Genomic DNA, 12035 nt, shown 5'->3' with positions numbered 1-12035 from the left:
CACCTTCAGGGTTGTCCGTAGGTCCTGATTCACACTTGGTCTCACACTGCTGCATGCCGGGTGGCTGCAGGGTCTCCACGCAGTCGCTGGACGGCTGCCCGGTGTGTGCCAGGCACTGGACGGATCGTCTTTGCTGGCCGAGGCCGCACTGCGCGGAGCACTGCCAAGGAACAGCACAACACGGAGCTGCAGCGACTACTAAGCCTTTAATAACCCATGGAGAACAGGGCATGGGCAGCCCTTAGGAGGTACAAAATGTTCTTGATGCGATTGTCCCTCTTGCCCTGCTGCGGATGCCATGTTGGGCCGTGGCTGGAGGACTTGGCAGCTCTCGGTGCTGGGATGCACAGCCAGCGGGGCTGGGATGGCCCCACTTGCAGCTGGCCCACTGCAGAGCAGAGCTGACATGAGCAGAGCTGGCTGTTGGTGTGAGCAGCGCTGGTATGAGCAGCATGACACGCAGGCACGGCCACTGGTGCGGGAAGGCCAGGGGGGGATTGCCAAGCTCGCTGTGACCGCCAGGTGTCCTTGCAGCTGCACACACACTGTGCGCATGGACTGTGGCCAGCCGCCTCCTTCTCTACTGCCATGTCCTCACCCTCCCCATCAACCTGCTGTCCCGAGATGGCACCCCTGCCCCACCAGCTGGGCTATAGCAAGGCCGATAGACTCAGGAACCAGCACCCTGAGGGCTCAGTCTGCAGGCAAATCCGTACCTGCTCCACTTGCACACCCAGCAAGGGCTGTCCATGCCCTGGAATCACTGAGCTGCTGCGTGGCCCTACCCAGGCCTGCATTCGCCTCCATCCATCCCTGCTGGCAGGTTGTATGATCCCCAGGCTGTGACTGAGAGGGTCGAGACCCCATCCAGACGTATCTCCCTGGCAGGACACCCCTCCTTGCCAGCTACCAGAGAGGTTTGAAGCCCCAGATCCAAGGGAACTGGTCCAGAAAGAGCATGGGGATGCCAGGAAGGTTTACAGAGAGGAAGTAAAGACCTACATACCATGCAGAGAAGGCAACTGGCCCCTTTACCCCCATGGATTCTATCAGCCACACTCAGATGCTCTTTTTTTGACTCTGTTTTTGCCTTTTGCAAATGCAGAGCAGAGCAGAGGGGTCTTGGCACTACAGAGCTGGCTGGAGAGCTCAGTTTCTTCCAGGGACAGGGCAGGAAGTGGAGAGGTTATTGCCAGCAGGGTATTATCAGGTATTTATGGCACCATGCTGCAAATGCCGGGGGCCCGGGCATCTCTCCAGCAGGCTGACAGCTGCCAGGGCAAGGAGTTGTAGGGACAGCCCTGTGTCACACTGACATGGTCATGACCACACTGCCAAGGGCCAGGCAGCTCACAGGTAAAAAGCTCAGGAGCACTGGGATTTTGGGGGTGGCGGGTATTCCTCTCCTGCTATAACCCCACAGAAAGAAGTGACAGTACCTCTCCCCACTCGCCGGTCACCCAGCGTGGGGGTGGGCAGCGCCGCAGGTTGCACCTCATGCTGGTCGGGGGCTTGGAGCCTTCGGGACACTGGGATGTGGGCAGTGTCGTGCTGTGGTCGCCGCTCTTGCAGAGCACAATGCGGTGGCGGAAACCTGGCCCACAGCTGGGAGTGCACTGCAAAGAGAGGAGACACTCGGTCAGGATGCGCGGCAAAGAGCAGAGACAGGCATCATAGGCTCGCCCCATCAGTGGCCCCATCTAGCCCATCTCCTTAGCTACAAGAGGATAATTGTCCAAATCATGCTTTCCATGGGCAGCACCCATCACCAGCGCTTTGTGGTGCTCCTAAGGGAGCCATCAGAGATGGCATCAGAGATGTCATCAGAGAGCTGAGGGCAGAGACAAGCACTCACCTCTGACCAGTCCAGGGCAACCCACTCCGGGGGGCACGTCTGGTTGTTGCAAGGCTCAAGCATCTTGGGTCGTGGCTGGGGACAGGAGGCATCATCCAAGGTCTTCTCCTCGGTGGTAGAGATCTTACGCTTGCAGAAGACGCTCCGTGTACGGACACCCTCATTACAGCTTCGGCTGCATTCGGACCAGTTCCCGATCACCCAGCTGGGGACAGGGAGAGCATCAAAGCTCACCATGTGCAGGGTGGTCCGTTGTTGCCCCTGCAGGTATGCAGCCCTATTCCTGACCTGGCCACAGCCTCCCACGCAGCTCTAATGGACCACTGACCAACCAAGGAAGAAGCAGGGACAGTTTCTAAGGGACAGTGCTGAGTATCTGCTCAGCACCAGAAGGGCCAGAAGTAGAGGGCTCCTTTCCACAAGGAGCACAATGACACAGGGAGCAGGTCATGCTCCAGAGATGTTCCTTGGCTGACACGCTCCTGTGCTCTTGCACATCTCTGCAGAGCTGTCCCAGACAGTGTCACTCCCCCGGGGATTGTGGCAGAGGGCTCCCACTTGGGAAGGGGAAAAAGATGGGAAAACATCACTTCATCTCCACATTTGTGTCAAATACTATCCCTATTCTCCTCCTCCACACTGTTTTTTCCACCAGTCCTCCCTCTGCCTGCTCCAAGCCGTGGTACTCACGCTGGGGGACATGGTTCAGTGTTGCATGGTCTCTGACGCTCTGGCATTTTGGTTTCAGGGCTACAGAAATGGCTGAAGACAGTTGAGCTGTCGGAGAGTTTCTTGCATATGACAGACTGGATTTGGCTGCCTGCCGAGAAAAAGAGGCAAGAAGAGAGAGAGAGCCTGAGGCTAGCGCTGAACCAGGTTGCAGGTGCAATGTCCCATGGCTCTGCTCCACGTGGCTCGTTGCGTGGGCAACGTAAAGAGCAGCCACTTGTTACTGTACACTGCCAAGCATTTCTATTCATAACCATAGCTTCCTCTGCCTCTACAAGAAGCCTCTGCCTCTGCCTCCAGAGCTGGCTAGACGGGGTGAAAGCTGGTTAGCCAGGACAGGACCCTGCAGGGTTTGTAGAGGAAGTAGGATCAAAGGATTCCTGGGATGTCACCCTGGAACAAATCTGTTCTAACCTTTGCCTTGTAACACTGGACAAAGCCATGGGCCACAACTGGAAGAAGAGATGAAAATAGCATTATCTGGCACTGCCTTTGCTGAGGCCTACGATGCAAGACCAAATTGGAGCCCCTAAATTTAAGTAGGAAAGATTATTACACCTTGCTCTGGAAACTGCCTCTCTCTTCTGCATACTTGTTCAGCTGCTTGCAGCCAGGTTCTCCAGAGACACCAGATGTGGCACATAAAATCTTGCTTCCATCCCCACATGAACTAGCCCAAGGGATTCAGGGAAACATCTAAGGTGTTCAGTTCACAGATCTCTAGATCTGAAGGCCAGAGGGGCTGTTATGATCAGCTAATCTGCCCTGCATCACATCAGTCAATGAATTTCAAGCATATCGTGCCACCCTTTGTCGCCTTTACCACCTGTGCTTGCAGTCTAGTCAAAGAACAGCATCCAGTTTGTTTATCCAGACACACTGCCCACAAGACCAGACTGACTGACACCAGGTTGCAGGTGGCTGAGCATAGGGTGGGAATATAAGCAAAGCAGATGCCAATGGCTGTGTGCTGTCTTTTATGGCCCAGACATTGTGTGTAGGAGTCATAGAGCTGCAGACAGATGTGTCCTCTCCCAGCCAACATGTGATTAAACCTCTCACCCCCTGCACATAATGCTGAACATTTGGTCCACGGAGCGTAGTGCCAGGAGTACTGGTTCGAGGCATCCCTGCTGATGGGCGCGTTGAACTTATACCGAATCCCCTGTAGCTCTGTCCGCACAAGGACCTGTGGAGAAAGGCACCACCAATGCATCACTGTCATCGAAGTCCAGGGTGGCTGTGACTGTCTGGATGGTGTTGGAGTCCTTCCCCCTTGACACGGCAGCCACTGGTGGTGACAATGGTGCAGCCATAAAGGCAACAGAGACATGATCAGAGAACAAGATCCTGTGCACTTACAGATCAATCTTATTCCAAAGCCCGGCAGATCTAGGGAGGGAGATCTGAGAATTTAGCCAAATTTACCTCTGATCGCTATGTCCCTTTTACTTTAGACAGCAATGACAGAGGCAGATTAGCGTTAATTCCCAAGCGGTCACTGCAAGGTCTCGTTAGCCTGGACAAGGCCTGGTGGGAGTATGGGGGAAAGTGCTGTTACCAACCATGACAACGAGGGTGATGTTGGTGGGCCCCAAGGCCTCCAGGGATTCAGGCTCATCTGGGGATCTCCTGTAGTGAAATGTCGTGCCTGCAATATCGAAGCGCCTCGGAGGGTCGATGGAGAGTTTCCCATTGATGTAATACTCGCCGTTCTCCCCTCTCAGTGCTGGAGGGGCAAGGGAAAAAGTGGTTAGCAGGAAGGCTAAACACGCCTATGTCCAGCTTTGGCCCAGCGCTTTCCATCTATCCATCTCAGAGCACTGGCAAAACAGAGGGTAAATATCCTCAGGCTCATTTTACAGGGAGGGAATAGGCGAGGCAAAATAAAATAAGTGCCTGCGTCAAGGCTACATAGAAAGTCTTTAGCAGAGACGGGACTAATGCGCCCGTCTCCTTGGTCTCAGCCTCTCAGTCCCTGCACTGCAGAAGGCCGATGGTGTGAGGAGAGCTTACCAGCGGTGCCAGTTTCCTGGCGTGATGACAGCCATGCCTGGTGGTATGATGAGCTGTGGCCACAAAGCTAGGGTCAAATCCAGCTGTACAAATCAGGTCTTGGCTGCTATGGCTAAGGGAAGACGCTGGTGTCCGGGAGCCTGGGCTGGCTGCTGTGGTTGCCGAAGCGAGTCGCTAGAGGGAGATCGGCTCGCTTGCTTAGGCTCTCATCCCCACACTCTCCTGGCTCTCTCCCATGCACCCTGCGCTGGGGTACACATCACTTACTGCACTCACTGCTCCTAACAACCTCATGATGCTCTACGGTGGGGAAGATGTTTCGTAGTGACGAGGATGGAGGACGCTCCCTCACCTCCCACCTAGGGTAGAGGGAGGCATCTTGGTGGTAGCAGTGGATTTAGGGAAGAGCTTGGGCTGTGCCTCAAGCGCCCACAAATCCAGCTCGGACGGACACAGGGAGTCCCCAATTTACCTAAGCCAGGCAGGGAGGGACGTGAGCACCCCTGAACCCTGCAAGGGGAGTCAGTCTGGAGGGACGCTGCAGGAAGAGCCTCATCATGACCTCCCCCCCGGCTCCAGCATCCCGGCAGGCTCTTGCTCCCAGAGAGCTGCCATGGAGGCACCCAGGCGTGTGCAGGCAGGGAGCTCCCCTCCCCACCCATCTGTGATCACTGCCGATCACTTGAAAGGATAAGCAGGGAAAAAAAAGCCCAATAGAAAAAAAATGAGCTAGAGTCTGGCCGGATAATTGAGCCCAAGGAAAATGCAAGCAGGTCTATTTTTAATCCGCAGCCCAACATGCTGGCTGAGAGGGGAACGCCAAGGAGCCACAGACAGTGCCAGGAGTGGTGGGGCGTGGGGACTTCTTAGGGTTACGCTGCTGAATGTTAAGAGCAGGACACTGACATGGCCCGCACTGATTCAGTGGCTCCTTTGCTGGGCCAGGACACGTGGCCCCGCCAGCAGCCCCGTTTCCCAGCCCTGCCACCTTCCCCTGCCTCCCACTGCCAGGCCTGGACCTCTAACCCCATCCTTTGCCACAGTGAAGGATTTTCCATGCTTGGCCTTCCCCACACCCTGCTAACCACAGAGAAAAGGGCTTTGGCAGGCCAAGGGATTTCCAGTTGGGAATTCAGTGACACCCAGTCCCTCCTCACCTAGGTAGTTGACAGAAAGGTTCAGCTCCCGGATGTCAATGTGGACAGAGCCCTTGGGAATCTGGATCACCTCCTCGTACCCTGCAAAACCCCGAGGAAAGGTGAACAGAGATGCTTAGCCTCTGAGTCCCGAGCGGGGGTTTGTACCAACCCCTTACAAAAGCATTGAAACACTAAACAAGGCATTAGCCCTGCAGAAATGATCGTTTAGCGACCTACTGCAATTAAAGAGGAAAAGTGTTACAGCTAGCACACTCGTGCCAGCTGTTCCGGTGAGGAGGCAGCCGATGTCAGGACAGAGGTTTACATGCAGGCGCAGGCTCAGCCTCAGAGCACTGGCTTGCGTGATGGGACCACTTGCATGGGGAGGGTGTCATAGAGCTGGGAGCTCTGGGGGCACCACCGCAGCCCCACGGAGCAACTCTGGGCGAGGCACAGCCCTGGGGCCACCAGCCTGGAGTTGTGCCTGGCTGCGGGTCCCAGAATGGCAGGACCTGGCACGGCACTGCCAGGTGTGAGCCGAAGCATGGCTTGAGGGGAGTACAAGCTGGAACACGGGATGGAGCTTGGTGCTCAGCATCGGGGACATGGGCCTCAGCAGGGGCTGGGGCTTGGACAGCGGACAGGAGTGATTTTCACCCTCCTTCCAGCCTGATCTGACCCTTTGGGATGTTCCTCTGGGAAGTTTCCCTATTTGTCCCATATGCCATGTTCCCAAGAGCAGGCTAAATTCCTGAGGTGCCCTAGGGCCCAGCAGGGCCACGCGAGGGGGACCTCAGGGTGCGTAATGCCTGCTGAGCCATCTGCTCTGTACCTCCCTCCGGCAGGGACTGGTTGAAGACACCCTCAATGGTTTCACAGGTGCTGCCATCTCCCCCGCACACGCGACACTTGTCCTCCTTTGAGTCAGAGCCCAGGACACGGTCACAGCCCACATGCTAGAGAAAGGAGCAACAGGGAATTAGCCATCTTGTCCTCCACACACCTGACCGGTAGCATCCTGAGGAATGGGGGACTTCTTTGGACTCCATTTCCCTCCTTCTCTATTGCACCTTATACCAGGGAGGACTCAGCAGGGTCACCTCCTCCCAGCCCCAGCTTTCTGCCATCCCTGTTCAAAAACAGGCCCTTGGAGGTCTCACCCAAAGTCACCAAGCCTGTGGGGCACAAGCAGAAACCCAGCAACTGCAGGACAAGGAGGATGGTGAAGGGGGAGTGATGTTGCATCCAGTGCTGGTTATTAGCAGCGTCAAAACTCTCCCTGCTTGGACACCAGCAGTGCTTTGGGTCCTGGCCACACTCCAGATAGGCCCTGGGGCAGTGTTCAATGCTGTGCTGTGCTACTGTCTCGCTCCTGGATGGGTCCAGTGAGATGGCATCAGAGATGGTGTGAGCCAAAGCCTTGCCGCTGCCTGTGCTGAGCTGATGGAGCTGCAGCTGCCCAAGATGAGCCAGGTCCCCCAAGGGCCTGTGCCCTGGTCACGAGCCCATACAAAGCCTCTGGCACTCTGCTGCACTGCTATTGCAGCATGTTAGCAGGGGGAAGGCTAAGCCGGCGGTGCCCACCTATGTTGCAATCACCCCTTTGTTTCCCTGGATATTCAGACCCGCAGACAGACACAAAGAGATCCCAGAGACACAGGAAGGGAGACAGACAAAGCCAGAGAGGGAGGCTGCCTGCTGGGGAGAATCGCCGTTCCCACAGCTCTTCTCTGTTATAATTAAACTTTTACGGCGCTCCAGATCTCATTTCAAAGGATTTGGGAGAAGGAAATATCAAGCGACTGGGAGTAAAGGCAGAGACCCATCACTAATGCGGGCCAACGCAGGGCTCAGTGCCTGGAGAGCGGATGGGCATGCCCCAGGGCAAACACACGCTTCTGCAGGTGACCTGGGTGCCCAGGGAGAGCTGGGGTCATGGCAGAGGGATGCCCACAGCCACGTGGACATGTGGAGGGCAGCATTCCCCTACCCTGGAGCCAGAGGTTGCCCTCACCTCCCAGCCCCGAGCCTGTCCCGGCTCCCCGACGGCCAGCACTACCTTGCACTCCCCATTGACACAGATGTCATTGGAGTCCTGCCGGCACGGCGTCCCGTCCACCACGGCCGCAGCTCTCTCTGTGTAAAAGTTGAAACCCTCAGCCAAGCAATTGAGGGAACAGGCTTTCACACCCCCTAGGAAAGAAACGGAGGTTTAAGTGAAACCAAAGAGAGAGGGGAAGGATGCAGACAGCCAGACCTTGATAACGGCTGCTGTCCCCTCAGCCTCCCACAACCTCTCTCCTGGGCCTGACTCGGCTAGGCAGCTCCAAGTGCCCGCAAGGTTGCTCCTGCCAAGCAGAGAGACCCATGGAGGTGCCCAGACACCCTCCCTAGCGACAGGCACCGAAACAGAGACCCTAGAACCAGACACAATGTCAAACGCATGAGACACTGTCCCTGCTGCACAGCCAGAAAACATGGGCATCACACGATGAAGGAAGGAAACAACATTGCTTGCTCACATCTGGTGTTGGTCACTCCTTGATCGCCCAGCACTCTACAAAGGCAGTCAATACTCTCATTTACAGACAAGGAAACTGAGGCAGCAAGCTCTTAAGTGACTTGTCCAAGGTCACCCCAAAGGCTGGACCTGTTATGGAAGGAGAGATTTGGGCAGAGCAGTTTCCTCTCTCCTGTCATCGGACTTTATCCAATGCTGGCCCTAATCGCAGCACTCACTGCATTTCCTGAGCATCCCAAGGAGACTCAACAGCCTGTGGGTCCCTGGCAGAGAGACACATCTCCAAGCTGCGGCAGTTCGTTCCTGCAGGCACTGGCAACAGTGATGAACCGCGTGCCAGCGCTGGGAAGCACCTAGCAGCCTGTGGGCCGCCAACAACTGAAATCTGCCAAAGCTGCAAGTCGTTAGAGCACATCAAAGGGGCAGCTGGAGGGGAGCAGTGGCCAGCTGTGCCTGGGAGCACCCGACTGCAGCTGGGGGAAGGAAGAGCAAAGCCAGGGGAGGGAGGAACAGGAGGAGACCCACGAGGGGAATTCAGCTGCTTGGAGGAATGCTGTCAAGCAGGAGGCCTGGGCAAGCCCCTAGAGAAGGAGGTCGATCAACGCTCCTTCATGAGAGCCAACTGCTTCCCCGCAGCAGGTTCTGCCCTTGCCTGAATCCTTTCACCCTGGGTTCCCATCCTGCCTGATGGGGGGCCACCAGGATCACAGGGGGACAGGGGTCAGGTACATCGCGGGGGGACACCGAAACCTCAGAGCTGTCTGCCACAGCATGCCTGAGCCTGGAGCATGGCAGCCTGGCCCCAGCGCTGCCCAAGCTGACCTTGGATGAAAATCACCAGCAGCAAGGCATGAAAACAGGAGTCACCTTAGAGGATCGCCACACTGAGGAGTTTTATGTCAAAGTTGCAGGACCCTGCAGCTCAAAGGCCATGCCACCGGGTACCTTGGCAACTGTGTACCCTGCAAATGTGACCGTCATGCCTGCTCAGAGAGTGGTTTGTGCTGATCCTTCCCAAGCTGTTTCTGCCATTCAGCCAGCACTTGCTCCCTTTGGGAGCCACCTCTCCTTCCTGTGGCCTTGCCCCCCAGCACTGGTTGAGCAGGCTCCCAGCAGTGGTTGAGCAGGCTCCACCCACCGCAGGGGATCCTCTGGCCCCAGCCTGGCCCCTGGCTCTCCCTCTCTGTCTTCTTGAAGGCAGTGCTCTCTTTTCTGCCATCATTTGAGTGCAGGGCAGGTTACGCAAAAAAAGTAGAGCTGAGAAAAAGCCAGGAACTTGGACTTTCATTTCAGGACTCTCAAATCTTTCTTTAAGCTGCTACACAAAACTTTCTACTCCAGTTCCCTGTCTCCAGCTACCCTACAGGAGAGGTGAGACTCATGGCAGACACCTTGTTCCAGTTCCCTGGGAAGCAGCTAACCCCTCACACAGCTCCGTCTCCATTTTAGCAGCTCCTAATTTGCTGTGACAGCAAGGCAAGAAAACAGGAGTCACCTTAGAGGATCGCCACACTGAGGAGTCTTATGTCAAAGTTGCAGGACCCTGCAGCAAAAAGGCCATGCCACCGGGTACAAAAAAGGACTCTTTTCTATCATTGCTCCTCAGTGCTGCTGCCCCGTGCCCAGCCAGCTGCCAGCCCAGCCTCCTCCAGCAGCAAGCAGCCCAGAGCATAATCGTTACGGCCTCGAGAGGGGAGCCAATGGGGAAAACTAGAATGAAAAACATAACAAGCAGGAGAAAAAAGAAAGAAAGAAAGAAAAGAAAAAAAAGAAAAGATCGAGGATTGGTGGCATGAGGCTAAATTCCTTCCTTTGCCTTAAGTGCCCTGGCTGTGCTACAGCGCTGCAAAAATGGTGCAGAGCAGAAGGACTTGCTGCATCACTGAGCAGGGGTTGTCTGCAGTGATTTCCTTATCATGCTGGAGCCCAGGGGGAGCTGCGTGTGCGCGTGCGCATGCTTAAATCCACAACAAATTAACCCTCTTTCGAATTTGAGTGGTGGTTAAGAACCACAGGGAAATTCAGTGCCCATCACCGTCAGTGCTCATCATGCAGCACTTGCTATGTGTGAGTCCCAGACCCCAGTGGACATCTCCAGGGATGTTCCTATCCCTGCAGCCTGCTTCTCTCCAAAGCCCGTGATAGCCTGGGCCTGAGAAACTTCTCGGTGAGCTGAAGACAGTTGACTGGACTTGTCCTTGGCCAGCTGTTTGGGAAGGGATTTAAGAAAGGCTTGCAGATGGGAAAGACTTTTGCCCTTAAAAGACAAGGCTTAAGAATAATGCAGGGAGGAAAATTATAAGAGGAAGGGGAGGGAGAGGGAGAGGGAGGGAGAGAAAGAGAGAGAGAGAGGGAGGGAGAGAGAACCCCACACTGATGTCCACTTCCTCATTATGGAAATAGGTATTTAATCAAGCTGTGAAAGGCTGAAATCCTCAGGCAACTTTTCCATAAACTAAAATAACAGAGATCTTAGTAATAGATGGTAACTCCAGGAAATGCCACAGTAGAAGAGCACTGCTGTGTCCCACTAGCCCTGCTAGAAATGTGGGGGGAGGGAGCTGTTAGGTGCTTTTTCCCATGCAGAGCATGAAGGCAGGTGTTGCTGGGGACATGGGAAACCCAAGAGGCTGCAAATTCTCATTTCATAGCGGTTTCCAGTGGGAACCGTGGTTTCTTCAGCTGTTGGCACTGGACACAGCGCAGCAACAGCTTAGGAGGGCTCTCAGGTCACCCTGGGGTGGCAAGGGCAATTGACTCATTTCTGAAACTTATTCCTAATGCTCCTCGGAGAGGAGAAAAAGGGTCAACTGGAGGCAGCAGGGCCCTCACTGGTGTCCAGCTGGGAACAAACTGGATCACGAGTATCAGGACAGAAACAACAAAGGGCAAAACTCAACCTCAGCACTGAGCTTTACCTGAGAGCTCTGTTGCAAAGTTATTTCTTAAAGAAGCACCTTTGTAAAGACAACTCACTGACTTAGCCCGTATCAGTGCCTAGACCAGTGAAAACTGCTTATTCCCATGAGAAGTAACCTTTGCTGGTTTCTCATGACCACAGCAACAAGGAGAAGGTGACTGCGAGAAGCCCCAAAAGATCCTTTGGAACGTCACAACATGCTTTGAGATTCCTGGATATAGACACTGAAGACCAAATTTTCATAAGCAGCCAGGATCCAACAGTCCCTCTTCTCCTAGAGGGGCAGAGTGTGAAAGCTTCGGTGGGAGCTGTGCCTTCGGGATGGCAGCAGTGCTCGGCATCCTCCTGCACCTGCTCATTGCTGCTGGCAGACTAGTGTTATCAACATCTGCACAGGGCAAACGGGGTGCTCATCTCAAACCTAGCCATGTGTTTGGCAACGGATGGGCAGGACAGGCTCTGCAGTACATATTTTCACGTGTGCAAAGGCGGGTCTGCCATAGAAGCAGCAGCTGCTTCCACTAAACAAGGGGGACCCTCTCAGTCTGCCCACTTCCCAGTGAGCATTACCAGTCCCCAGGCAGCTGGAAAATGAGCAGCAGATAAGAAGCACAGAGCCCTGAGCAACACAGGGTCTGCTGTAAACACTGTAAATCCTCAACCAATGCTCCCAAAGAGGTGAATCTGCAGGCCATTTATCAGGCTCACCCAGAAACGTGTGCTCTTTTGCTTTGCACTGGCCAGTCCAAAGTCAATAACAGCGAGGTCTGCTGTGGGTACTGCATTTACCCATTCCTCTGTGCCTCAGAGGACAGATTTTGTTCCTCCTGCCTGCCCTGGCCCATAAAGGAATTA

At 55.0% G+C, this 12035-nt stretch overlaps 1 protein-coding gene across 7 annotated transcripts in view; it reads right to left on the bottom strand.

Annotated features, from left to right (window-relative positions):
- Nucleotides 1-12035, bottom strand: part of ADAMTS10 (ADAM metallopeptidase with thrombospondin type 1 motif 10) — an 83102-nt gene that overhangs the window by 2315 nt on the left and 68752 nt on the right. For all 7 annotated transcript variants that reach the window (XM_068919609.1, XM_068919607.1, XM_068919610.1 and 4 more), the window contains 9 exons: nucleotides 7799-7932; nucleotides 6572-6695; nucleotides 5758-5838; nucleotides 4150-4313; nucleotides 3647-3773; nucleotides 2546-2675; nucleotides 1856-2060; nucleotides 1440-1616; nucleotides 4-160 (listed from right to left, as the gene is read on the bottom strand). In XM_068919609.1, coding sequence (XP_068775710.1) covers nucleotides 4-160; nucleotides 1440-1616; nucleotides 1856-2060; nucleotides 2546-2675; nucleotides 3647-3773; nucleotides 4150-4313; nucleotides 5758-5838; nucleotides 6572-6695; nucleotides 7799-7932 — 1299 coding nt within the window. The remainder of the gene's footprint in view (nucleotides 1-3; nucleotides 161-1439; nucleotides 1617-1855; nucleotides 2061-2545; nucleotides 2676-3646; nucleotides 3774-4149; nucleotides 4314-5757; nucleotides 5839-6571; nucleotides 6696-7798; nucleotides 7933-12035) is intronic.

The sequence above is a fragment of the Struthio camelus genome, chromosome 26 (genome assembly GCF_040807025.1).
Source record: "Struthio camelus isolate bStrCam1 chromosome 26, bStrCam1.hap1, whole genome shotgun sequence".
Classification (NCBI taxonomy): domain Eukaryota; kingdom Metazoa; phylum Chordata; class Aves; order Struthioniformes; family Struthionidae; genus Struthio; species Struthio camelus.
Note: the sequence above shows the minus strand (reverse complement) of the source record. Positions and strands in the feature narration are given on the sequence as shown.